Source organism: Amblyomma maculatum, chromosome 1, assembly GCF_055883805.1.
Source record: "Amblyomma maculatum isolate TAMU_Amacu chromosome 1, ASM5588380v1, whole genome shotgun sequence".
Lineage (NCBI taxonomy): Eukaryota > Metazoa > Arthropoda > Arachnida > Ixodida > Ixodidae > Amblyomma > Amblyomma maculatum.
Window position 1 is genome coordinate 294,975,560 of NC_139344.1, and position 25,286 is coordinate 295,000,845.

General features: G+C 46.2%; 1 protein-coding gene and 1 pseudogene across 2 annotated transcripts in view; one reads left to right on the forward strand and one right to left on the reverse strand.

Annotated features, from left to right (window-relative positions):
• The window catches only part of wcy (WW domain-containing adapter protein with coiled-coil wacky), a 235,541-nt gene that overhangs the window by 126,643 nt on the left and 83,612 nt on the right, over positions 1-25,286 (forward strand). Inside the window, exons 8-9 of one of the 2 annotated variants that reach the window (XM_084591603.1) lie at positions 18,088-18,207; positions 23,806-23,985. In XM_084591603.1, coding sequence (XP_084447729.1) covers positions 18,088-18,207; positions 23,806-23,985 — 300 coding nt within the window. The remainder of the gene's footprint in view (positions 1-18,087; positions 18,208-23,805; positions 23,986-25,286) is intronic. The other variant, XM_084591604.1, reaches the window with a different exon arrangement.
• LOC146206836 (uncharacterized) lies at positions 5,380-6,696 on the reverse strand (annotated as a pseudogene).

A 25,286-nucleotide genomic window follows, 5' to 3' on the forward strand; every position in this document is an offset into this window, starting at 1 on the left:
CCTAGCGCACACAGCCGCCTGTGATATCTAAGCTACCTAGCCCTTTCGCACATAAAGAAAAGAAACAACAAAATACATCGCCATCAGACCCCGGTGCAACTAAAGCAAACACGCACCGAAGAAATCCTCATTGCAGCTATCACTGGTGCGTTACAGGCTGGGTGCAAACTCCAGTAGGTACTTTTCATTATGCATATTTCCTTTAGATGCATACATACCTGTAGTATCTGTGTTTTTGCCGCTTGCGGAGCATATGATGCACTTGACATCTTGCACGACGCACAGTATTTTTTTTTTTACCTTACAGGCTCGCCTTCGTGCTCGCCAAAGCATTCGGATTTTGTTCCTTCGGTGTATGCAATCAGATGCACTTTGTTAGGGAGCTTGATAATTGTCGTCTTTGTCCAACCTTTTGCAACGGCAAGGAAACCGCCCGGCACAAATAAGTCTCCTGGAGGGTTCATGCTTGTTCACTTGCAGAGTGGATCGCTCTGGACGTAGAACAGCGTTGGTTCCTGACCGAGATGCGCATCCGATATGTGGGAGATGCACATGTGTCACCAAGTCGTTGATTCCACAGAAATTGTGGTGGAGGCAGAAAGGTAGTGGATCCTTTCACAACAGAATGACCGTTCTCTATGCACCGAGAACCTTTTCACCACTGCGACCACATCCGTTTTTGGGGCAGGAACCGGCTACAGCACTGAATCATCCGTTGCCAGAAAAATGCCGCGCGTTTCCTGCAGGTGTTCATTCCGGCCGGGACAATACCCTTTTCAGGGGGTGTGCATAAGGGCCTCTCTGCCAAGCTTCGTAGATGAAATCCTATAGCTGCACGCTTGTAGATGACTCGAGGAGGGAGCGACGCCCATTGCACCATGTCGGCGCTGCGGTGACCGCATTGTGCTCGGAAACTCGAGACACCCCGTGCATATGCGCCGCTCGTAAGTCACAGGAGATGATTACACCTAGCTCTGCAGCATCAACAAACCCCTGGCTGCTTTGCCCTTTGAGATTCCTTTCTCTCTCTCTCTCTGCCTCCGCACTCTCCTGTCTGCTGAGAACCTGCATGCTGAGAGCGTCTCATTCTGTCACGTCGAACACAGCCCGATCTACACGCTCTTACGATACGAAGACAGTATATGCGTTCATTATGAGTGGATTGTGAAAACGCTGTAACATTCCTCCATAATGCGTGAACATGATATACTGCACTCACTGTCACTACTTTCCGCCCCAAGGCCAAAAAAGAGGGGAGATTTCGCTTTCTACCTGCGTTGGCATGGCCATTTCGTATGGTGCGCTTTCGCCTCGTCTGCTACACTGCCGTCCAATGTGCTTCTCGCCCGCTCCCGCATGGTGGCGCCGCCACATCCTCCCGCAAAAGGCGGATTACACAGCCTACGCCAGTGTGGGAACTGTGGCCATGTGTCAGCCATGTGCCATTGTACACGACTGTAATGTTCTTTGAAAATGTAGTTTCCATTTCTATGTACACCTTTCTCACTGCCTCCACAGCATCTGCAAAGATATTGTGTGCAGCTGCTTCTGCAGTAGGCTTGAAAGTCTTTTTTAGATGCTCTTCATGTGTTTTATGGTGTAGTCCTCTATGTGAAACATTCATGGTGGCCCAGAAGTCATAGAGAGCAGTTGGTCCTTTACCAATGCTCTTTATCGCTTGAATTGATCTGATGTTGATATCAAAGGCTCTAGAACCACTGTGCCTTTGTGAAGACCATTCAGACTGAAGGGCACCTCAGGAAATACACGAAAGTACCGTCTTCACAGCTAGCCCTAATTTAGTTTTGCGATGCACTGTTTGTCAGGCCAGGCTGCTGACATGTTGGGCAAAGCATGGAACTAATCAGCGAGTTCAAGGCTGCTGCTTGCACAAGCATAAATTCCTCTTCTGGAGGTGCGGAAGTGGCATCTTCTTGTGAGTCAGTCAGAGCGAACTTGCGCTCCGTCTCTGAAACCGCGCGAATCGATTCGCAAACACTCAATGCTTGCACTTTTGCCGTTTCCGTGGACACAAATCGTGTTTTGAGGTGAGCTTGAATAGTGGGACGTTCACTGGGTGAATATTCGGCACTGCGATGATCGGCCGCCGGTGAGTCCGTGGAAGTGAGCGTGCACTCATGATCGCCGTGACTCGTTGATGGCTCGGCCACCGGCTCATCCATGAAAGCGAGCGCGCGCCCGTGAACACCGTAACTCGTCGATGGCATAGGATTGCCTTCACTCGCGGTTGTGGAGTTTAAAAACACGTTGTGGAAACATGGCTCCGCTGCTCTGCAGCTGGGCGGCGATGACTGTTGCAAGACCACTTTGCTCGCCGATCTTGCGCCGGCATTCTTGCGTATGGTGATACTCACTAGCGTGTCGATCCTCACTGGCGATGAAACGTTGCGCCCGCGGCTCAACGGCGAGAAATCGTGGCCCGTCTCACCTTCGCTGGCTGGTGCCTGACCCGACGAACTTGCAGTGGCACGTCCGCGTGCGGCAACGCTCACTGGCATGTCAATCGTCGCTGGTGAAGTAACGTTGCACCCATGCCTCGACAGCGCAGCACATTGTTGGTTGTTTTCACAATCGCTGGCTAGTGCTCGACTCTGCATGAGATCGCACAGCACGTATATGCACTAAAAAGAGACAAACCTCAATGCGAAAAATGTGGAGAACTAACTATTAACCACGTCTTATTATTATGCACAGGTCTCAAAACACTAAGAAAAAAATATTTTACCCCATTTTACAAACAACACATTCCTTTTCACCCAAACCTGATTTTAGGCGAAGATGGGCTTGTAGATTTGTCTTGTGTTTTCAGTTTTCTAAAAGAAGCAAATGTCTTATCCAAACTGTAGAATAAATCAAGTGTGCATCAGTAAACAAATAAAGGGGGGGACACTGGTCTTTAAACTATTTTCATTATTTCCCAATCAAATTTGATGCAACTTGGTGGGTTTGTGTAGTATTTTGTGCAGATTCCAAAACTGCAATTATTTATTTTGTGATCCAATTATTTCATGAGATAATTACACCAATTAATCTAATTCTTACAAGAACAATTACAAAATGATCGCTGAAGATAAATTTCAGATGAACACATTGCTGGACACTAGAAAGAATGAGGAACACAATGTTGCAAGCAGTTTTTTGATTAAGCAATTATTTCTTGTTTTATTGCCTAACAAAGTTCAAAGGTCAGAATATAGCATATAATGGTCACAAAAAAAAGCCATTTTAAAAATTTTGAACAAGAAATTAAAAAGTCTACTTGCAACATTGCGTGCTCCACATATTTGGCTTCATGTTGAAAAAGAAATTATTACTCTATCAGCAATAGGTGCCGAGATATTAAGGCCGCACAACTGCTAGTGGTCGACAATGCATTTTTTGAGAAAAGAGAAAAAAGAAACAGGGCATTATTTAAAAGACATTCACTGGTGCAGTGTACACATTTACAGTTTAAAGTGTCTATAAACCTCCAGGAATGTTGTTTCTTTGCTTTCCAACGTCCAAGTGTCGCCTCTTTCATTTCGATTTGCAGTTACAGCACATTCAGTTGTCACTTTTTCGGCTGTGCGAGTCACATGCAGGCAGCGTTTTTTTTTTTTTTTTTTGCGTACGTCTTTTTGCTACGTCCTCGCATCAAGACCGCGGTGAGGAACGTTTATTGCGGAAAAGAAATGTAATTTGGAGCTGTTTGCTGCTTCCCAGGGCTCTGCGTTGCACTGGAAGCAAGTGCATTCACTAAAGACTATGAACGAGGTCCGATCGGCGCAAACGCGCGGCGAGTTCTACGAAGACGTGTCCTGCAGTTTACGCATTGGAGAATAAGTTTGACGGTGATTTCTTATCCCCGTTCACTTTTTTAAATGCCAATATCGCCGCCGTATGTTTTACGCTTCGCCAATCTCGGCAAACTGTTTAGATCTGACGATCGTGAACTCCGCCTCGCCAAGCGGACTGTCCGCCGCGCTGCCGTCATCGTCACGAAAACAATCCGTCTACAGTTTCGTTGCTGGAGTTGGCGCGAGTTCAAGCTATTCCTGTTATCTTTCTGCTCATCTGCGGCCTGTTATCACTGTCGCGGCGGGTGCGACCGCTGGCAGTAGCAGTCTCCCGTGCTGGGGAACACGCTAGGCCTACTTCAGGCTCGTACACACGATCGTTCGGCGCACAATTTTCGTCGGGCTGAGCGCGCACAGCCGGGGCAGGGCATCTCTTGAGATGATTATTCAACAATTTTTTTCACTTTTTTCACAAATTCTTGCTGTGAACGCACCTCGCGGTTCTGAACCAAGCGCGGCTGGCGTCACGTCTCCGCCGTCTCCCCGCGGCTCGGGCACGCCGAGCAGACGCCGTCATCCAGCTCCACCAATGCGGTGACGCCTTATCGTCACGTGCACCCCGAAAGGCAATGGGATTGCAAATGCCACGTTTTCTTTTTTGCTATTTTTATGCGACCAATGGGCGAATGTAAACAGCAGAGGCGGCAATTTGAAGACGAATGGCGGCTCTTTCGAATGAGACCAAGATGGCTACGGTGCCGCGCACAAAGTGGGAGCTACACCTCGCGGAAAATGGTTGTTTTGGGGGTCGTTTTCGGCCCAAATTTGGGCGACATCGATTATATAAATTGGCATTGTGACTAAAATACCGACCCTAGAGATAAAAAACTTAACAGATAGGTAGATAAAGAGCTACTGATTTCGCAAATCACATTTTCTAAAAAGTGATTTTTTCGTGATTTTTTGGTCCGAAAGACCCGTGTCCCCCCTTAAAACCTTAAGGGGAGACACTGCTCTTTAAACTAATTTTGTTAGTTTTTGTTGCACATAGATGAAAAATGTATGCCTGATGTATTTTTGTATGCTGAACACAAATATGCAATCTGTTTTTATCTATCTTGTGTCAATTTTGAAATATTCGTTAATTAATGACTAATCATTGTGCTCAAGTTTTTAATAAGTTCCTGGTCAAAAAATGATTCAAATTTGATATCTGTGTGTTCTGCAAGAGCCAGAGTGTGCAACCATACCATTCTTATAATTTTGGCCTCCCTGGCATAGAAGTTATAGACTTGCCAAATACATCCATCAAAAATTGGGAAAATTTCAACAAATAACTTACTAATTTAATTAAATTTCAAAGAGGAATTGTTATGCTTTTTAGATCTTATTGCAGAGAACAATTCATAAGCTTCAAAATACAACAAGAATTGTTCCAATCTGACCACCACATCTGGAGATATCTTGGGCAACAGTATGTGGAGTGGTTAAAAAATCCATTTTGAGAAAACAAGAAAAGTTTGAAAACAAGGCCGGAGTTTATTTGCTGCAAATCAAGGCTTGTACTTCATTGCAAACTGTGTCATAAGCCTCCAGGAACATAATCACTATCAACAGTTTTCCCTTGCTTCCTTTTCATGGCACTCCGGAAGTTTTCAGCACCTGCATGCTTCCTGTCCGATGCAGTCAGCCGGCGCTGGTCCTTCTCGGCACATCTTTGTACCAATGTGCTGCTTCGATTCACGTGCAATTCTTTAAGGATAGCCTCAGTGGCATGCTCTTTCCCAGCATTGAATCTGGGTAGAGGTGAGGGTCGTGAGGTGAGGTAGAGAGAGGCATGCTTGGTTTTGGGTATGAGTGACCATATCACAGAGTGTAGGCACTCATTTGCATTTTGCGTTTTGCCTCTCTGGCAACGCTAAAGTAGTTTCTTGTCAGAGAGGCGTATGTATATAGGTAGCAATGCCTCAGCGACATAGTCTGGGAGGTTGTATCGATGCTTTGGTGCTGGCTCCTCCTTCGCCACAGCCTTGTTGTGGATGCACCAGCTGTCTTCCCCTTTTGGACAGAGCGAATGATTCGACCTTGCATCTGTCGAGGTCACATGATGATACGTTGCAAGAACAGCATTCTTCATGTCATCAATGTTGCCCTGGTTCGCCTTCAGAGCCCGCCCATAGTAGGTGGATAATTTTGCAATAAGATCCCCTGTGAGCTTGCCCTTTCCACCGAGACTTTTCTGGCTATCTCCCTTATGCTTTTGCAGGAGATTTCTCAGAGCAGTGCCCATGCGTTTGTGAATATGGTTAATGCAGTCTTCTTTTTCGATTTCCACAAAACCATATACCTTTTCTTCGTGCAGGCTGTTAAAAGCTCGGCTATCGCCGTCGCACAACATCGTTGTATAGTGCAGGCCATGCTTTTGCAGTGATCGCCCAAACAGTATTCGTGCAGCCTCCACTTCCATTTGCCCAGGCTTGCTCAAACTATTTTTTTGGCACTGGTGGTCAGCTCGCCACTGCTCATAGTGAGGGTCATCTTCTTTCGGGCCCAGCTGGCATCCCAAACAAAAGTTTGAAAGCACCACATAATCGAGCACATACCCGGTAAACAGCTCAATTACTGTGCCTACGCAGATGTGCGAGGAGTGGCCCCTTGTCAGCCACGTTCCATCATATGAAACCGCAATATTGCCGGGGTTTCCGAAGTTTAACTCGCTGTACACCGATTTCACGGCATCGGCGCACTCGCTCATCACATGCGCGGCAGCGTTCAGCGCGGCAGGGTTAAGTATTTTCTTCACGTTCTTCTGGAAGGTTTTCAGGTGCAAACCACGTCGTGAGACGTTCAGTGAAGAAAAAATGTCATTTAAAACTGTCTGCCCGTTCCCTGTGCTCATCACTGCACGAGTAGCGAGCACATTCACTTCGAAAGGGTTGCAGGTCTCATTCCCACCTGCTCTCGGCGAGCTCCATTGCGCATCAAGTTCACCGCAATAATCACAGGTTAAAACAAGCCTGGCAGCTATTCCGTACTCCCGACCCGTCTTCGAAAGCGTCACAGGGCTACCGCACTGCTTACACTGCGCATGCTGGAGGAGTTCGTTCACGGCTGCGAGGCTTAGAACGGTGAATGGCGTCCCGACTCCCGGCGTCTCGTCTCCCGGCCTTTCGTTGAAGTCCCCCACAAGGCGCTTGCGGCGGGTCGCAGACATAGAAGAAAGCCTTCGCTGTTCTTCTTGTGCGTGGAGATCGATTGCCGCTTTTTGTGCATCGGAAAGAAGTGGCGTATCGACGCGCACTGTTTTCGGCACCGCGTCGGGCGTCGCCGCCGCGCATGCCAACGACCCTTCTGACGCACTGCACTGCCTCGTCGAGGTGGTCGTCGCTGCTGCTGCTGGCGGTTCCGATGGCTCCTCACACGTCCGAGGCCGCCGTCTTCGTTTTTTGCCGAAAGCGTGCGCCGTTCGAAATTTCCGTTTTCCACCAGCCATCGTGACGGAGAAATGCGGTCGAAATGCGGCGAAATGCAAGATAGCGAACGATCGGAGCAGCATCGTCTTTGTGTAGCAGACGATGCTGCCGGCGTCCAATCGGAAAGCAGGATTTGTCCCACGTGATGCAAGAACACCAATAGCGTGCGAGATTTTAGTATTTTTTTGCGGCGGTCTAGCTCCACTGTTGCCAGACGGAGAACTGTTTCCCGCTAGGAACGGAAAATAGAAGAGTGCAGCTTTCGAACGATACCAAGATGGCCGCGCTGCGCTGCGCCGTTGCCGCGGGGCGTGAGGTTGAATTCGACTAATCTTGAGGTCGTTTTATGAGCGAAAATTGTCATGTTACTGACTTTAAAATCTAATAACGCAATAAATACTAGTCAGAGGACTATAATATTTCAGGAATGGGTTCTTCAGAACCTCCAGATTCCAGAAAAAAATAGTGCAGAAAACCGAATTTTTGGCGATTTTTCGGCCTCAAAGAGCCGTGTCTCCCCTTAAGCCTTCGACATTATTGCATTAGCAGCTTATGCGCCATAAAAGCAACACAACCCGTTTCGTAAAATGAGACTTTCTAAACGAACTTCTAAACCGTGTGCTTTCGTTGATTCATACATGCAAGGGTAAACGACTCCCGCCAAAAAAAAAAAAAAAAACAGCCCTGCCGCTTCTTAACGTCTGCAGCTGCCATATCTTACGCTACGCCGCGAGTACAGCACACCGATAAAAATGAATGACTCTCGCAAAAAAAAAAAAGACAGAGACAGAGAGAGCCACGTCACTGCCGCGCGCAGGGGGTTCGCAACACACGCTAAAGCGTCCGACGTCTGTCTGAAAACGGGCTGAGCTGGCTTGGCGCATGCGTAGCGCGTGCTGAAGGAAAGAGATAGCTCGGCAAAAGAATGAGCACACCCACGCACATGGCTTGCAAACTGCTGCCACGCGGGAAACGATAACGGCAGAATCATTATTTGCAGTTCATCCCCCGAGTTGCTTAGCAAGGCAATGTCATCAGCAAATCGCAGATTACTGAGGTATTCTCCATCTACCCTTATCCCTAACTGCTCCCATTCCAAGTCTCTGAATACTTCCTCTAAGCAAGCTGTGAATAGTACTGGGGAGATTGTGTCTCCTTGCCTAACACCTTTCCTTATGGGAATTTTGTTACTTTCTTTGTGCAGAACTATGGTTGCTATGCAGACACTATATATATATATATTCCAGCACTTTCACGTACGGCTCGTCTACCCCCTGATTTCGCAATGCCTGCATCACTGCCGATGTTTCAACTTAGTCAAATGCTTTTTCGTAATCAATGAATGATATGTATAAGGGCTGTTTATATTCCGAGCATTTTTCTATCACCTGATTGATGGTATGGATATGATGGATAGTAGAGTACCGTTTTCGAAAACCTGCTTGATCCTTTGCTTGGTGGCAGTCTAAGGTTGTCCTGATTCTATTAGTGATTACCTTAGTAAATACCTTATACGTGTCGACTCCCGATAATTCGAAGCCGCTTAATTGGAATTTTCAGTTAATTAGAAGAGATGTGGTGGTCCCGACTGTTTTATATGTAATTCTATGGAAATATCGCTCAATAATTCGAAGTTGAAAAGCTTAGAGTATCGTTTAATTAGAAGTTATTTTTCAATTGAGAATCACGACGACCGCCATTTTGATATTATCATGGTTGTCAGCACCGCCGCTTTGAAACGAACAAGATACACCGATGCCATCGTAAGCACCCACAACGCCGCTAAAAAAGTGGTGAGATTAGGCTTAGCGCGTGCTGACAAGTCGCGTCGCGACAGCGTCACTAGGCTCATTTCTTAGCTGCGACCAGTCTCTCTCTCGTTCGTTCCGCGGTTGGTTCCACGCCAAGGAGGATCTCGTCGAGTGCAATTTGGACTGTTGTTTTGACTTCGCACGCAGCGGTTCTACCAGTCATGACGACTCGTGGAAATTATCGCACGCTTGACTTGGCGACGAAAGTCGAGATTTTGAGAGAAGTTGAAAAGGGAGGCACCGCCAAGCAAGACATCGCTCGGAAGTATGGCATTAAGCCTAACACCCTTTCCAACTTTATCAAGAACAAACGTTATATCCTGGATGCGTTTGAGCACGACACATTCAAGATGTCGCGGAAACGAATGCGCACAGGCGCCCATCCAGAGCTTGAAAAGGCCCTGCTGGTATGGATTAGGGAAGCGCGAAATAACAAACTTCCTCTCAGCGGTGAGATCGTCGCAGCGAAAGCCCAATCACTCGCAACAATGTTGGGGATTGAAGAGTTTGCCTCGTCTGATGGATGGCTCACACGATTTAAGGATCGCCACGACCTGGTGTTTAAGAGCATCTGCGGTGAGAGGGTGTCTGTAAACGCGGAAACATGCTCGACCTGGAAAGAGGAGAAGCTCCCCGAGTACTTGGCCGAGTACGAACCGGAGAACATATTTAATGCAGACGAGACTGCTCTCTTTTACCGGCTTCTGCCCGAGAAGACATTGACCTTTAAAGCCGACCACTGTGCCGGGGGCAAACGGAGCAAGGAGAGGGTGTCTGTGCTTCTCGCGGCCAATATGACTGGCACAGAAAAATGTCGCCTGCTTGTGGTGGGGAAGGCTGCCAAACCAAGGTGCTTCAAAGGTGTGAAGACACTTCCTGTTGACTACGCGTCGAATAGAAAGGCCTGGATGACCTCAGAGTTATTCAAAGATTGGCTGATGAAGCTGGATCGAAAATTTGTGTCGTCCAACCGGAAAGTGCTCTTTCTTGTGGACCAGTGTAGTGCGCACATGAATGTGCCGACCTCGAACGCTATACGCCTTGCTTTCTTGCCTACGAATACAACTTCTGTCCTGCAGCCCATGGACCAGGGCATAATAAAAAATGTGAAGGTCCTCTACAGGAAGCACCTGCTTGAGCGCATGATTTTGTGCATGGACAACTCCTCACAGTACGAGGTGAGTTTGCTTAGCGCCATTCACATGCTAGCGCGAGCGTGGGATCGCGTCAGAAAAGAGACGGTTGCGAACTGCTTCAGGGTTTGCGGCTTTGTGGCAGCTGCTTCGGAAGATGCCTCTCCTTGTACTGCATCGGGGGAAGAACAAACAGGCGAGCTCGACGGCGCCGATTTTGGTGCTGCTCTGGGTGACGTTCCCTTCGAAGACTTCGTCGCTGCGGACAGTGAAGTCGAAACGTGCGGAGCCCTTACGGACGGTGAAATTCTGCAGATTGTTCGGCCCAGCGAATCTCTTGATGAGAGTGACGTGGACGACGACATCGAAGATGAGCCGCAACCAAGGGCTGCCGATGCAGCGGTGGGCCTCGGTGTTGTGGAGCGCTTTTTCGCTGCAGAAAGTAACTCGGCGGAAGCTTTTAAGCATATCTATAGTCTGCAAAACATGCTCTCTGCTGCACGATTCACTAAGCAGAAGCAGCGAAAGGTTACGGACTATTTCTCGTGAGCTGACGTGATTTCACTGCAAATAAAGAGAATTTTTTTGGTGCCTCCTGCTTAATTGGAAGTTTGTTTAATTGGAAGTTTTTTGGCGTCCCCGTGAACTTCGTATTAACGGGAGTCGACTGTACGTAACAGACAGTAAGTTGATTGGTCTGTAATTTTTATAGCGAGATATAGACCGGTGCAAAGGCTCTCATACTTTTCAACGTGTGTGCGAACAAGTGCCTGCAAGAGAAGCAAATGGATGTACACATAAGATTTTGGGACTCGCGAAAAAAGTGGTCGCGAGATACTACACATCTGTGTTTAGGGGGCATTCAGCGGCTGACTACGTCCGAGAGAAACTGTTGAGTGAGTGCACGGGAACTTTTCCCACTGGCGAAGATCCTTCAACTCCCAATGGATGGACCTAATGTGAACCTCAAGTTCTTCAAAGTGTTCCAATGCCACCTGCAGGAAAACTCTTTGGCACTTGCAGCCTCCACACAACCCACAGTGCCTATAAAGCAGGCATCACAGCAAGTAATTGGGGACACCTTTCTGTCTAGTCTGTGTGCACTGTTTGAATATGCCCAGCTAGAGACAGAATTTTTCAACAGTCAATGGGCAGGCAAATATATTGCACATCGCTGGGTTGAGAAATGGGCCTGTCATTTAAAGAGGTCGGGAACTTTGGAATGATGTGCACAAATATATAGAATCTTTGGAACTTTGGAATGATGTGCAGAAATAGGTAGAATCTGCAAGGAAGAAGAAAGTGAGCCTTGTCTTTTCAGCTGGGACACACTACAGTCGACGACCGATTTTTCGGACTCTCAACGGACCACGAAAATGTCCGAAAAATCGGGCAGTCTGAAAAAACAAATGTGCACTAAAAAAGCTCAATTTATTGCCTATTATTCACTTTGAGGCCGGAAAAAGTCATGAATGCTTTTCTGCACCACGCTCCGCTTCCGTGCTAACAGGTCCACCTGAATTTCACTTGCATCAGCTCAGCTTGCGTTGGCTGCGCTGCTGCAGGTGAGTCATCATCGTCCTCGCTCTCAGACTCCATAAGCACTTAGCGAATAATTCCTGTATCTATGAGACCAGAGCACAGTTCCAACTGGTGGTCCACGTTTGTGAACTTTGAAAACGAGACGGCCGATGGAATTTCGACACCAGCAGTGCGAAGGTCGTGAATGAACTGCTCACTGCCTGACAACTGCTCGACGACGCTCTCCTCGTCCAAGGCAGCCGACTCGTCATTCAGCACAAATCCCGCGTCGCAGAAGCAATTGCGCAGCATTGTGGGTGCTACAGACTTCCACGCATCAGCGAGGGTACTAAGTGCTTCAAGCAAATCGACAGAGTAGGTTTTCCCACTGTCGAGGCACACCACAACCACCAAACACTGAATCACAACACCGACTCCGTTGAGTGCCTTCTCGCTGTCGCGTCGCACGAAAAAAAAAAAAAATCTTATAAAATCCGGAAGCAGAACTGAGGCCGATTCAATAAAATGCGAGCCGCAGTAGCGACAGAACGTAGTTCTCGCATCAGCATGACCACGGCTAGGCCTACACGGCAAACACACAGAGGAACAGGCAGTAGAAGCGATCACGCTAAAAGAAATAAAAAAAAAAAAAGCACTCTGGCAGTGTTGTTGTCCCGGAAACGGAAGCTGCTAGGCAAATATTATAGCCTCAATTCAGCGTGTTTGGCTAAGGAGCGGCATGCAAGGCCGGCACCGGTTTTGAGGCTATCGAAGGAAAAAGTAAACAAACAAGATGGCGGCGACACCGCACAAAGTGTGTGACAGTTGGCCCGGCTGACACTTGGAATGTCCGAAAAATCGAATAGCCCTCCTTAGAGTGTCCGAAATTTTGAGCAGCGTAATACATTGACTTTATAAGGTATGTCCTGGGGCCGGGAAAAAGTCCGAATAATCCAGCATGTCCGAAAAATTGGGTGTCCGAAAAATCGGTCGTTGACTGTAGTAGTGGCAAAGCTGAACTTTTCTCATAGTATTGCTGCCGTACTAAAGCCTTTGACAGAGTACCGGACAGACCATGTTGTTTCTTCTATCAGGAAGTTGATGACAAAGTTTATCAAGTGTTCGACGTCCTCTTCAGCTACAGGAATTACTGGCTTGCTGCAAGTTGTTGTACAGGACCCGAAAAATGATGCGCCACTCGAACAATTTGGGAAGAAGTGCAAAGCAAGTGCAAAAGATGCATTTCAGTTTAGGATGGAATGCAAGCAGTTCCTAGTCGCAGGGATGAAGAAAGTCCTTGAGAACCCCTTGAGGTTCCAAGCTGCAGGCCTCAAGAAAGTGTTGGAAGCACTCATAGCAGCAGGGAGATCGACAGACTAGCAGCGAGACACAGTACTTGCAGAGTGCACCGAGCTGTTAGTGAGCTTTGCAGTTTAGTGCTTATGCAGAACTTTGGAAGATTGTAAAATTATTTCATATTAAATTATTGCTTGTGTTGAGCTGTGGTCAAGCAACTGTTGTTCAGTGTCAACTGACAATCTGCATCGATAACTTGAAATGTTTGTCTTACATCTCACAACAAATTGTGTGCGATGCAGTGGAAAAAAGCTGGTGGTATTTTTAAGATTGTCATCACAAAGGATTTGGGGAAAGCTGTACTAATAGCTGCAAGACATCATTATACAGTTGAACCCGGATAATTCGAATTTTCGTTATATCGAATTCTCGGAATATCCCATTGAAAATTCTATGTAAAAGTATAGGAAAGCTGTGTCGTATATCGAACTCAATTTCACCGGTCGTTTGATATATCGAACTCCAAACCACGCACTGGAAGGTGCGCCTTCCCCAAAGAATATCGCATCACCCTCAGCCTTTTGCTGCGGGACGTTTTCAAGCCACGCGCAGAAGGAATGAGAGGGAACAGCTCGGCGACGGCTGGTCTAGGGCAGCGGCCGGTACAGAGCAGACGCAGCCAATGCAGCCGGGGTGTTCGGGAGAGGGGAAAAACGCGATAAAGCGAAGCGCAAGGGTGTGCCCATTCTTCTGCAGAGCACTGGGAAGCAGCAAACAGCTCCAAATGACATTTTTTCCCCGCAATGAACGTTTCTCACTGCGGTCTTGATGGGAGAACGAGGGAAAACGACGTTTGTGGGGAAAAAAAAAAAACGCTGCCTGCATGCGACTTGCGCAGCCGAAAAAGTGACAATTGAACGTGCTGCAACTACAAATCAAAATGAGAGGTGACACTTGGACGTTGGAAAGCAAAGAGACTACATCCCTAAAGGTTTCTAGCCATTTTAAATTGTAAATCTGTACATTGCACCAGGAAATGTCTGTTAAACAATCCAGGGTGTCTACCAACCGGGAATTCTCAGGGAATCTGGATAATCTGGAAAAACTAGGGAAAAATTCAAGCCTATATCAGGGAAATTTAGCAGCAGTTCTACTTAAAGGGAACTAAAGTCGCAATAGTGCTGGCTCGTGTAAACAAAGCGGGATGGTGTTGAAAGATTGTACACTAGGCATTACGCGTCCTTCCCTCTGCGACTGCCGGCCTCCAGCGTTGTGCCAAATGGACCATCCCAGCAAGGCAGCATAAAGCGTTGCGGCGTTTCGAATTTCGAAGCGCGCTGAAAGCAGACTCTTCCCCCTGAGCTGTGGCCGACGGCAGAGCAAGCGCTTCCTACGGTTCTACGTTTCGCACATGCACTGTTCAATGGCCACCGGCCTCCCCTTGTTTTGTTGTGTTTTAAGATAGACAGTTCCTTTCTAAATAGACACCGCATGCTCGCGAGCCCCGCATCTCGCGCTTCCCCTTGATCAATGCCGAAAGTTGGGCGAGTTGGTTAACATTCATGATGGAAAATAGCGTGAAAGTATACGAAGGACGGAAGGAAGTAAGCGCTTTGGCGCTTGTCCATGTCTTACTTCCCCTTGATCACCACGACTGGTGCCATTTTCTTTTTTTATTTAGTTCGCTGTCACGGCACACGTTTCTTTCTGCCGCTTGTGATCGTATCAGTCGCTCTCGCAGTCGGCACTGATCTTTTGGACGTACGCGAGTCAAGAGCGTATAAAAAAAATAAAAGGAAAAAAAAGAAAGAGCATTCGGGGGAGGCGCCGCTGAAGAACGAGGGTGACGGCGCGCTGCCAGGGTCGCATGTTGTGTCCGATGCGCCGTGTCCAGCGACGTAGAATCGTCACCGAGCGCTTCCAGACTCATTCAAGACGGCATGAATATGTTGTACTGTTCAGTTGATACTGATCAACTTCATCGACGTCACCATTCGCAGCTTTATCTCATCACTTCTGACACGTGATCGCCGTTGTCCGCGTTCCTCAGCCGTGACTGCTGTGGAAAATCTCGGATTTTTCGCAGGGTGCGTGATAAGTGCGGCGAAGAAGAAATTTCGCGCCGCAGTACGCAGTGGAGTGCGAATAGAGGCTTTTACTCCAGCAAAAGTCTCTGCATTCTTCTCTGCGCCTGGTGCATATATGCCACTGTGTTTTGGCCTTAAACCTTGTGAAAGCTTATTATTATGGTGATACCATATTATTGCACAATTTTAAGTATTTCTTTACCTTGTAGGGCACTAGAACAGGCATGTGAAGGGATAAATGTAGTTTCTCATGCTGATTTTAGGGTTAGTACATGGCTTTATGACAAGCTTTTGCAATTTTGTCACATATTTAGTATAGACTTTCTCTTGAAGAGCAGATCTCCACACTGATGTAATTCACATTCCTGTAGCTACATTCTAGAAAAGGTTGCAGTTGTCTGAAACTTCAAATGCGTTTTTCTCATTTCGACATTTTTGGGCACTCCACTCAGCCTTGTGAGGCTTTTTCCTACGTTGTCTTTAAGTGATGTTGACAAATTAGGTATCACTGTAATCATACAAAAAGGATCTAGGGGGTGATGCTATTCATATTGCACTGGTGCAATTGTGCTAATTGCAGATTAGTGTGGTAATGAAAGATAATAAGAGAAAAATGTATGTAGTAAGAGTTGGTCCGTTTCCTTGCTTATAAGTTGCTTTCAAATTAAAAAAAGCATCACCCCCTAGAGCATGTCCTTGGCATTGAGTCAATGCAATTATTTTTTGAGTTTGGCAAGGTGAAATTGCCACAAAGCCCGTAAGAAGTACCCTTTAATTATTTTTTAAATCTACAGCTGTTCCTGAACCAATGTAGCTATCAAAAATTCAAGTACAGATTTGAAATCAGCATGGAAAACTGATCAAGACTGAAAAGTTTCATTCAGATTGGACAAGTAATAAAGAAAATTATTTTAAGACCCACTTTCCCCTTACTGAAATAAATGCTTCTCCTTACTATTCAAATGGGATTAAATTGTGTTTAACAAGCTTACTGGAGAGGGATAGCATCAGACAGCATTGTGTCAGCCCGTTTTAGCATAAAACAAAGTAAAGTGTCACTCAGGGAATTTTACAGATGCACTCAGGGAAAACCTGGAAAACTCGGGGAATTTGGAAACATCAGTTTGGTAGACACCCTGATAATCCCCCGTTTCTTTTTTTGCTCTTTTCTCAAAACATGCATTGTGAACCAATTGCAGTTTTGCGACCTCAATATCTCGGCACCCAAAGCACGTAGAGGGGAAAATCTTTTTGTAATGGGAAGCTGAATGTATGCTGTGTGAAATGTTGCAAGCAGATTTTTGTTTTTGAAGGTTAAAATTAATTATTTTGATGAGTTTATTCCCACTTGCTACACACGCTTTGTATACTGAAATTAATATGGCTGCAAAATGAGTGCTAATTAACATATTGGGAAACTGCTTCCAACATTTCATTCTTTACTCTTCTGGCTACCTAACCATACTTTAATTTTAAGTTTTCAACAACCCATTATTTCAGAATAAAGGTCTTTGGAATTAGTTGATTAGTAAGTTGATTAGTAATAATCTTGCAAACTAATTGGGCTACAGGAAAAATGAGTGCGTATTTGAAATCAGCATGAAAAATTCAGCAAGGCTGTAAATTGTTATTACAGTTTGCTGAAAAATAACAAAAATAGCTCTAAGACCCATTTCCCCCCTTAAAGAGCGGCAGATTTTTTTTGTTTTTGTGAGAGTCGTCCATTCTTGCATCCATGAATTAACGAAAGCATGCGGTCTGCTTGCGATCATGACACCGGCTTTTAGTACTGTTCGCTTCAAACGACATTTACAGCTATCACACTTTCCAATGATTTTGTGGCAGTGGCAGTGGAAAGGGGGGTGGGTTTATTATGTGAATGGGTTGGTTACGCGCCAAATACGGTGTCATTTTTCACGCTCGTAAGCGGCACCTCAAGTCTATTTCTGTATATCGAATTATTTCGTGATCCCCTTCAAGTTTGATATATCCGGGTTCGACTGTAGTGATTACTTGAAAGCCCAGAAGAGATGGGAACAAGAACATATTCAGCTGTCCAAAAAGCGCTTGCTGAGGACCAACATGATAGTCTCGACAAAAAAAGGAAGGTTCTCGAAGCCGTGATCAGTCAACTGCATCAGCAGATGTCAATGCTGAGAAGGCAGAAACAGCTGATGACCTCACAATTACATTGCTCATTGAGAAAAGCTGCAAAGGTCGAAGAATTAAGTCTAAAAAAAAAGAGTTTGAGACAAAGGAAGTCCATTGAACTTTGTTTGGTGTGCCATTGAGTGCAATAAATAATGGCTGTATTTTCTTGAAAATGTCTCAACATTAATAGAGCTGCGTTGTAAGTCCTTGAAAAACCTCCAGAAGGGCTTTGAAAGTCCTTCAGTATCCTTGAACTTTTTTCTCTGTAGTCTGTATGAACTCTGAAATTGTCTTTTTACTTCGTGTTCATCTCAAGTGCATAGACAGCCGTATTCCAGGCAGTCATTAGGTAAAATTTGGGTGGTGGAAATGGTTTTCAGCGGTTAACGACATTGTTTTTCAAAATTTCGGATAATTTGAACATTTTTCTCAGTCCTTTGAAGGTCGAATAATGAGACTTTACTGTAGTAGATTATCTGGCCTTGACAGCAAGCCCGGAAGTGACTCCTACTAAATGTCTCTAATCTGTTAAAGACCTGGTGCTGTGTCTTTATTGTAATTTTAGCTCTACTGTGTTGGTGCAGAGGCACTCGAAGCCGCTTTTCAATGGAGGCGAAACGCAAGTGGGCTGTACAATGTCAGTGCACTTTAAAGAACCCCAGGCGGTTGAAATTTTCGGAGCTCTCCACTGATGAGTTTCTCATGGCCTGAGTTAAACCCCTTAAACTATTATTGTAATTTTAGTGTCTCTTGCATCAAAACTGCAGTAGCCATATGCAGTAAAAGTGATGGCCTCTTTGTTTTGCTTGGCTGTGCAGAAAATGAGAAGCATTCCACTGGCAACTCTGTGGTGTCTAGCTCAACACGGCCTTACCAACAGTCTGCAAAGCACCAGAATGACACTCGCCGGTCTTTGCGCAGTGTGGACCCTCGCAAAGGTATGGATCACCACCAGGAGAGCAGTGCTTTGAGGGGAAAGCTTCCCCTTGCATGCCCTTGCAAAATCTCGTCCTTCTGATTACTGCTCCATTTGATCTCCTGCCGCAGTGGGCATATGATGTTCACGACAGTAGGGCCTCATATATCTTTTGGCCGTCAAGTACAAACACTGCTGCATAAAGGAAATCGCTCTAGTTGTGATATGATAGCAACACAGTTCAGTAAGGACTCCCTATGCTGCATGTGGTTGAATGATGTTTCACATTTGCTTTGTTTAGTTAGGCTTCTCTTTGGAACACAGTGAAAGCTCGTTAATTCCAACTCCACTGCTCAGTCTGCCCAAGCTCCAGAGAAGTCTGTGTATTAAAAAAAAATTAATTCGAATGCAAGTCAGTTTTGCCACGGATAATTTCAACTATGCGCAGCTGCTTCTGGGCGGCCTGGCACCTAGCACGTGGCCAGAGGAATGCCCCTGCGATAGTGCGGCACAATTATGAAGCTGCGCACCTCCAAAATGGGAGAGAAGATAAAACCAGGTGAAAACATGGAAGAATGGGTAAAGCCAAGCTGCCACCATGATTGGTGCGGTGGCTGGTGGTGCCGGGGTGTAGGGGTTGGTGGCTGCACGGTATCTGTGCTCTGCATGGCCTCGAAGACTTGCAACTGCGTACAGTGGAACCTCGATCATACGACTTTGAAGGGACCACACGATATCGTCGTATAACCCGGGTGTCATATAATCGAAAATCAAAGAATGTCAGCAGTGGTGCGTGGACTTGCGCCGAATGAGCGCCTTGAAAGCCTGTGGCAACCAACACTAATCAAATTAACAAAGAAAAACCCAGGCATTTGTTTTAAACTGGTTTCAAAAAGAAAATCTTTATTACCGTCTTAAAATATTGGTAATTTTCTTCTGCGCCGTTGCCCAACTTCAACGCATTAGATTTATTTCGAGTGCTGCGACGTCCGCCAGCAGATTGGCAACATCCTTGCGCACGCAAGCAATGCGCCATCAACAGAAATACCCAAGCTGCGTGCCTTTTGACGTCAAATTTACTTGCATTTAGTAAAATGCTTTCCTTTTTGGCCAGAATTGTTTTCAGCGACGACTCTGAAATGTTGAGGTCGCGAGCAATGCTGGCCTTTGTTGCACTAGTTCTCTTTTCAGCTTCTTCGATAATTCGAAGCTTATCTCCGAGGGTTAGCGATTTGCGAATTCGCTACATGGTGAACCACGTCGCTCAATCACAGCCGTAACTATTTTGCTTCAGAACACTCAGATCACGTTCGGATAATTACACGAGTGGATTACCATCGGTGACGAGCAGAGTGATCCAGGGTGGTCGAGTGGTGACAGTTTCGTATCTCAGAAGTAAAATTTAGGCTGGCCTAAAATTTACTTCCCCCTTGCCTCTTAACAAATGGCGCATTATGCTATATTATAGGGTCCTGCGAAGTGTCCTTTATTTCCAACGTCCGAAATTTAGTCTTTTTTTTTGTTACTAACATAAATGCAGCACATTTTCGTCGCTAAAGGGCTGGTTGCTGGTTTCCAACAACAAAATAAAATGACTGTTGAGGCTGTGGTTGCCGTCCGAAGCGGTTCGAGCGCGTATCTTGATAGGTGGAGCAATAATGCGCACATGTTATCGACTGGCTGCAGTGCACCTGTATGCCAGCCTGCATTTGCGGAATACTTTTTTTTTTGATGGACGGCACCAGCCAGTTGTTATACGAAGCGGGGTTCATTTAAAATTACGTCGTATAATCGAGGTTTTTGATACATTGTTTCTATGGGGATTTTGCCGGGGCAGCGCAAATTCGTCGTAAAATACGGGTTGTCGTATGACCGGGGGACGTATAATCGAGGTTCCACTGTACAGTAAAATCTCGGTGATACGAATCTGGTTGATACGGATTTCAGGATGATACCAATTCGCGAAATTCCCCGGCCAGAGTGCATTGTGTACAATGTGCAAAATTTTGGATGGTCTGAACACTCTTTTGCGCCACAACAGATGATACGAATGCGCGAACAGCGGCCGCAACCTTGAGCACTACGCACCACCTGCACATCGTTGACTCCGCGATCGCCAGCCGCGCTGTATGCACGCATCACGAGCAGTTTGCCGTGACGCGTGGTCCGCACCTCGCCGACGCTGCGATTTTTTGTCGGGCTCACGCCGCAAAAAGCTTTCAGCGGCGCGTGGCCGACAAACCGCAGACGTCGCAACCGCCGTAGCTGGCAGCGGCATACGCAGCGGGAGCGCACGAGTGGACATCGCTGGCTCCATGATCGCTATCCGCGAGCAGTTTGCGGCGCCGTGCGGCCCGCATGTCACCATCTCCAGTCATGCTGTATGCACCGCGAGAAGTACGTGGAGGTGGGCGGATCGCATGTCGCCGGCATCGCGAACTTTTTCCACGCTGCGAAAGGTTTGCAGCGGCGCGCGGCCGTGAGTAGTAGTCGGCGGCGTATGCGGCGACGGGCACGCACGGGCTGTGCGTGGTAGACTTCGCAACCGCTAGTCGCGCTGTACGCATCGCGAGCAGTCTGCGGTGCCACGCGGCTGGTATGTTGCCATCTCTTGTGCTATATGCACTGCGAGAAGTCCGCGGAGGCACGCGTCCCGCGCGTCGCCGACGTTGCGATTGCCTGTCGCGTTGTGTGCGCCGTGAGTGGCGAGCTGGGACTTCTCGACCGTAATACACTATTTCGGACGTAAGCAGATCTGCGCGACTGCCTTTCCCATGCTTCTGCATACTTATTTTCGTTCGTTTTTATGATACGAATTTTACTGCGACCCCGTGAGATTCGTATCATCGAGGTTCTACTGTATTTACTTTCATAATGAACGCACTCGCATGATCACTCCCCCTCCGTTTCCACACCGTCCGCAGTGCATTTCTTGGCTGCACAGTGATAACGTTAGCTCTTGCTCTCGTCAAGTTCTATATGGCAAGCCCCTCTGCTTTGATGCTTCTGACAGCGGGCATGCACTGATGGGAATGCAATCACAGGTGCACCATTCTCGCCTAAAGAACAGGCAAACATTGACCAATATTTCGCCAAATAAGAGGCCATTCGATAACTGGAACTTCAAGCAATTCGAGCTTTTTTCCGGTCCTGTGGAGTTCAAATTAACAAGCTTTTACTGAAGTTTGAGCTTGAAAACCCCCCAATGTGATTGAATATTTCATGTAGTCTTAGATACCTAAAATTAATGATGCTCTACTTTAGTGTTTCACATGTGGCATTTCTGGTTAAAAAGGGAGGGAAAAGGGGTGGAGAGGAGAAAAAAAGGATGAAGGCTTTAAAAGCGGGGAACAAAAAGAATGTGGTGATAACATAAATACAGAGCACTATCTGTAGGTCTGCAACATTTGTAGCTCTGCAATCTCTTAACAATATATGGGGTTTTTAACCCTTTGAGGGTTTTTGCTGTACCGGTACAGTTTCAATTCTCCGTTTTAAATTTCGCGCCCTAATGATGATGCATGCTCACTGGGAGGTGGTCCCATCTCCTAAGACTTACAAGAAGCGCTTGAAATTTATTGCGCTGCCTTCTTGCGAAGATAAATAGAAGTGATTCCTAGCTGCAGCGTGTCGCCCGGTCTGCGGCAATGCCCTTGCATGGTTTTGGTTACCCCCCCCCCCCCCCCCCCCCCCGATCGCAATGAAGGCGCGCAACTTGATTTTTATTTTTATGGTCACTCCAGGTGCATGGGCCACCGAAACCGATTTCCATCTTTATTGGGGCTGCTGTTAGCTTGTTTATCATCGAAGCTCAGGAGGTATTCCTGCTCTCCTTGTTTACTGGGTTTCCTGAGGTTTCTTTAGTTTGCAGTGTGGAGCATCGTTGACTCCAAAATACGGTTCCTGATATTTTTCTACAAGTTTTCCTTGACTTCACTCATATTGAACTTTCAAAATCCGCAATAAAGTAATTTGACCATTTGGGAAAGTTTTTTCTAAAAAATTCGACCCTCAAAGAATGAACAAACTTGCGATTTAGTCTGAGAAATTAGGAGTGTGCAAAAAGCATTTTTCCAGACTGAATGAAGCATGAATGGTGTAGCTTTATCACCAGACCAAATAGTTATAGCACTGAATTTAATACAAATTAAATACAAAACAAGCAGTAGTGTGAGACATTGAAGCACCAAAGGTTGTACAGGGCTAACTTGTGGAGTTAAAGCTGTATATTTGTTTAAAGATGCAACACTAATCTCTATAAATGGACTGCTTCATGAATTTGGTATGTTAATTTCTATGAGAGTCAAATAATGGGTAGAAAAGTTCCCACGCAAGAAGGAAGAGAGCTTGACGACCAGGTTTCGCCTAGCGTGATGGGTAGGTTGCGCTGAGCATGTGAGATTCGTGGGCTGCGAAGCATTCTTCAAGAGTTGGAACAGGCAGGGGATCTGGGTCTCACTTTAGTACTCCGTGCTATTCTCTCCACTTGAGGAAAGAAAGGAGAGATCCCCACAACGCGCATCGCTGTTCTGGCACTGCTGCACAGTGAGGGGACCTATCTGCCTTGCACAAATTTCCATGTTCTGCGAGTATCCTTTTGACCAATGATGTGATGACTGTGAGGTTGACTGGTGATGGAGTTCAGAGGGGCTGCAAGCAGTTTAACAATGTTTCACACTTTTTATTTCTGTTTCAGATCATTAAAAAACCAGCTTAATGGGGGACAGAGGTTTCAGCAGTGAATTTGCTGATATAGTTACAAAATAAATGTTTTGACTATATTAGCAATAATAATCACTACTGTCACAAAAAAAGAACAATGTTTTGTGCTGTTAATTTTTTTCCTTAATCTTTTGATAGGCTTTGGAAGAATGTATTGCAGAAGGTCGGTTCAGCATTGATTGCTTTCCTATAGACCTTTGCGTCACCGTTATGCTCACTGTTGTGTGTGCCTGGCGTCAGTACGGTGGAAGCGGTTTGCAACAGAGAGGAGGTGTTTTGACCTCACCCGATGCAAAGGTCTATCGGCATCTAACAAACAAAATGTCTGCATTGTAGTTCTAGAAGTGTAGCAAAACTGACAAGGACAAAGTATACAGAAGATGAATGATGCCTGTGGCCATACCATTAAACCTGCTACAGATTGGCGGTTTTTGATGAAAGTGTGCCAGCATAGGAGAGTAACAAGTGGCTGAAACATGACCATGTGTGGATTTCAGCAAGAAAACGTTGGCGTATAGTTGAAAACAAGGCATGCAAGCAGATTGGCCATTTTTCGTGATTTGCTGCATCCCCCCTTAACTAAAATGAAGGAGGTGCATTACTGGATGGCAGTTTCTTCTTTTGTGTGGATGAGCGTGGTAGGTGTGATCCAAGGAGAGGGGAAAAAAGCTGTCGATCATTCTGAGGGGCTGCCAGTGCCTGTTGTGGTTCTTGCTGCAAGGTTTGCCTCCTCCTGTGGAAATATCCAACTTGGGAATTTGACGGCTGCTGGGCTTGGTGGCATTTATTGGTGAAGAGTTGGACTTTCATCCTTCAAGTTAAACCTCTGTAGCTATGCACTGTTTGAAAAACGAAGGCGTAGGTGAGGGGTTGGTCGCTCATTGGATTTGCTCTACAGATGCGCAGACACAGGACATGGATATTTCCCCACCGGGGTGTGGGGGAAACACTCCCAGCAGTACACCCACAATGCTTCTGCCCCAGTCATCAGTGACCCTTGCCCAACTGCCCAAGATGATGTCGCAGCTTGCTGGTACCCGGGGACTCCCCAAGCTGGATGACATGTCGCCCCAGGAAGGTCAGACACGACCTGGGACTTTTCCCTTCCTGCCTCTGCTTGCTGCCTCCTCGGGCTCAGCACTCCTCTGCACGTGCCTGTCCCTTGTTCTGCATCACACTGTATTGTGCTCCAGCTATATTCTTGACCCATTCCTTCTTGGTGCTTGGAAATGTTTGCAGAAACAGTAAAGGGCCAGGGTGTCATCATCTTCTCCCATAGCATTGTTTCCAAGCCTCATGTCGCAAACATGTGGTGCATGGTGCAACAAGAGCTATTTGGCAGTTGTATGTGTGCAAGAGAGAATAAAGCTTTCCAATTCATGAAGAAGCAAAGCTGGTATTCAAAATAGGATGGAAGCGTAGTGCTTTCATTACCCATCTCCCAACACGTGAGAAGTTATTCTGCACGCTTTTATGCTTGAGCAGCCTAATTAAAGTGGGCCATTTTTAGAGAGAAAGTGCATTACTTAGATGCTCATTAAAGGGACAGAACGCTGACCAAAATATGTAATGGGAATATGGTGGAATTTAAAAGATCTTGCTTCATATGGCATAGATCGAGCACTACAATATCCAAGAAACAAACATTTATAATTTTAATTTGGCACTGTAGGTTGCATGACTGCTGTTGCCTCCTGCGGTGAAACGCTGTAATTATCACTGTAATAACACATGTGACCATATTTTGGGGAAATGTCACTGATTTTCGTAAGTGCTGTGTTCTTTATACTTTGAAGAGTGCTCGTGTTGTTTTATTATTAGCGTTTGTCTCTAGATGGTGCCATAGTGTTTTGAATATTTTAGATTAAGCGATGACCATGGCTCACTAAAACTTCCGTCGATGATGCGCACGTTCTTGTGCCGTAACACTGTTGGGTGTAGAAACTAAAGTTGACGTTAATGTGTACTAAACAGTATCTAATTACTGTCTGGTGGGCGAAATTACATTAGTTTTCTGTCTTTTGCCGACGCGCAGTCGTAAACGCGATCTCTACTCATGGTTTCCAGCATCGGACTACTACATAAAAACGGGTGCATGCACTGATCTAAAAATTCTCTAAAATTTTTCTACTGCATTTCTGGCGAAATCATTACTGAATTGAGTACTCAAGACGGGAAGCTTTACATTGTGCTGATAAAAATTGGACGCTTAGAGTGCAGTGTTCTGTCTCTTTTGTTTGAGACTTGAAACAGAGCTTGAGGTCTTACCTGCAGATTAGTCAATAGTTTGCAGCTTAATTGTTGATGAGATGCACATAAGACAAAATATAATAAGCAGCGAGTTGCTTTTAGGGTGACGTCAAAAACTGAATTATTCGG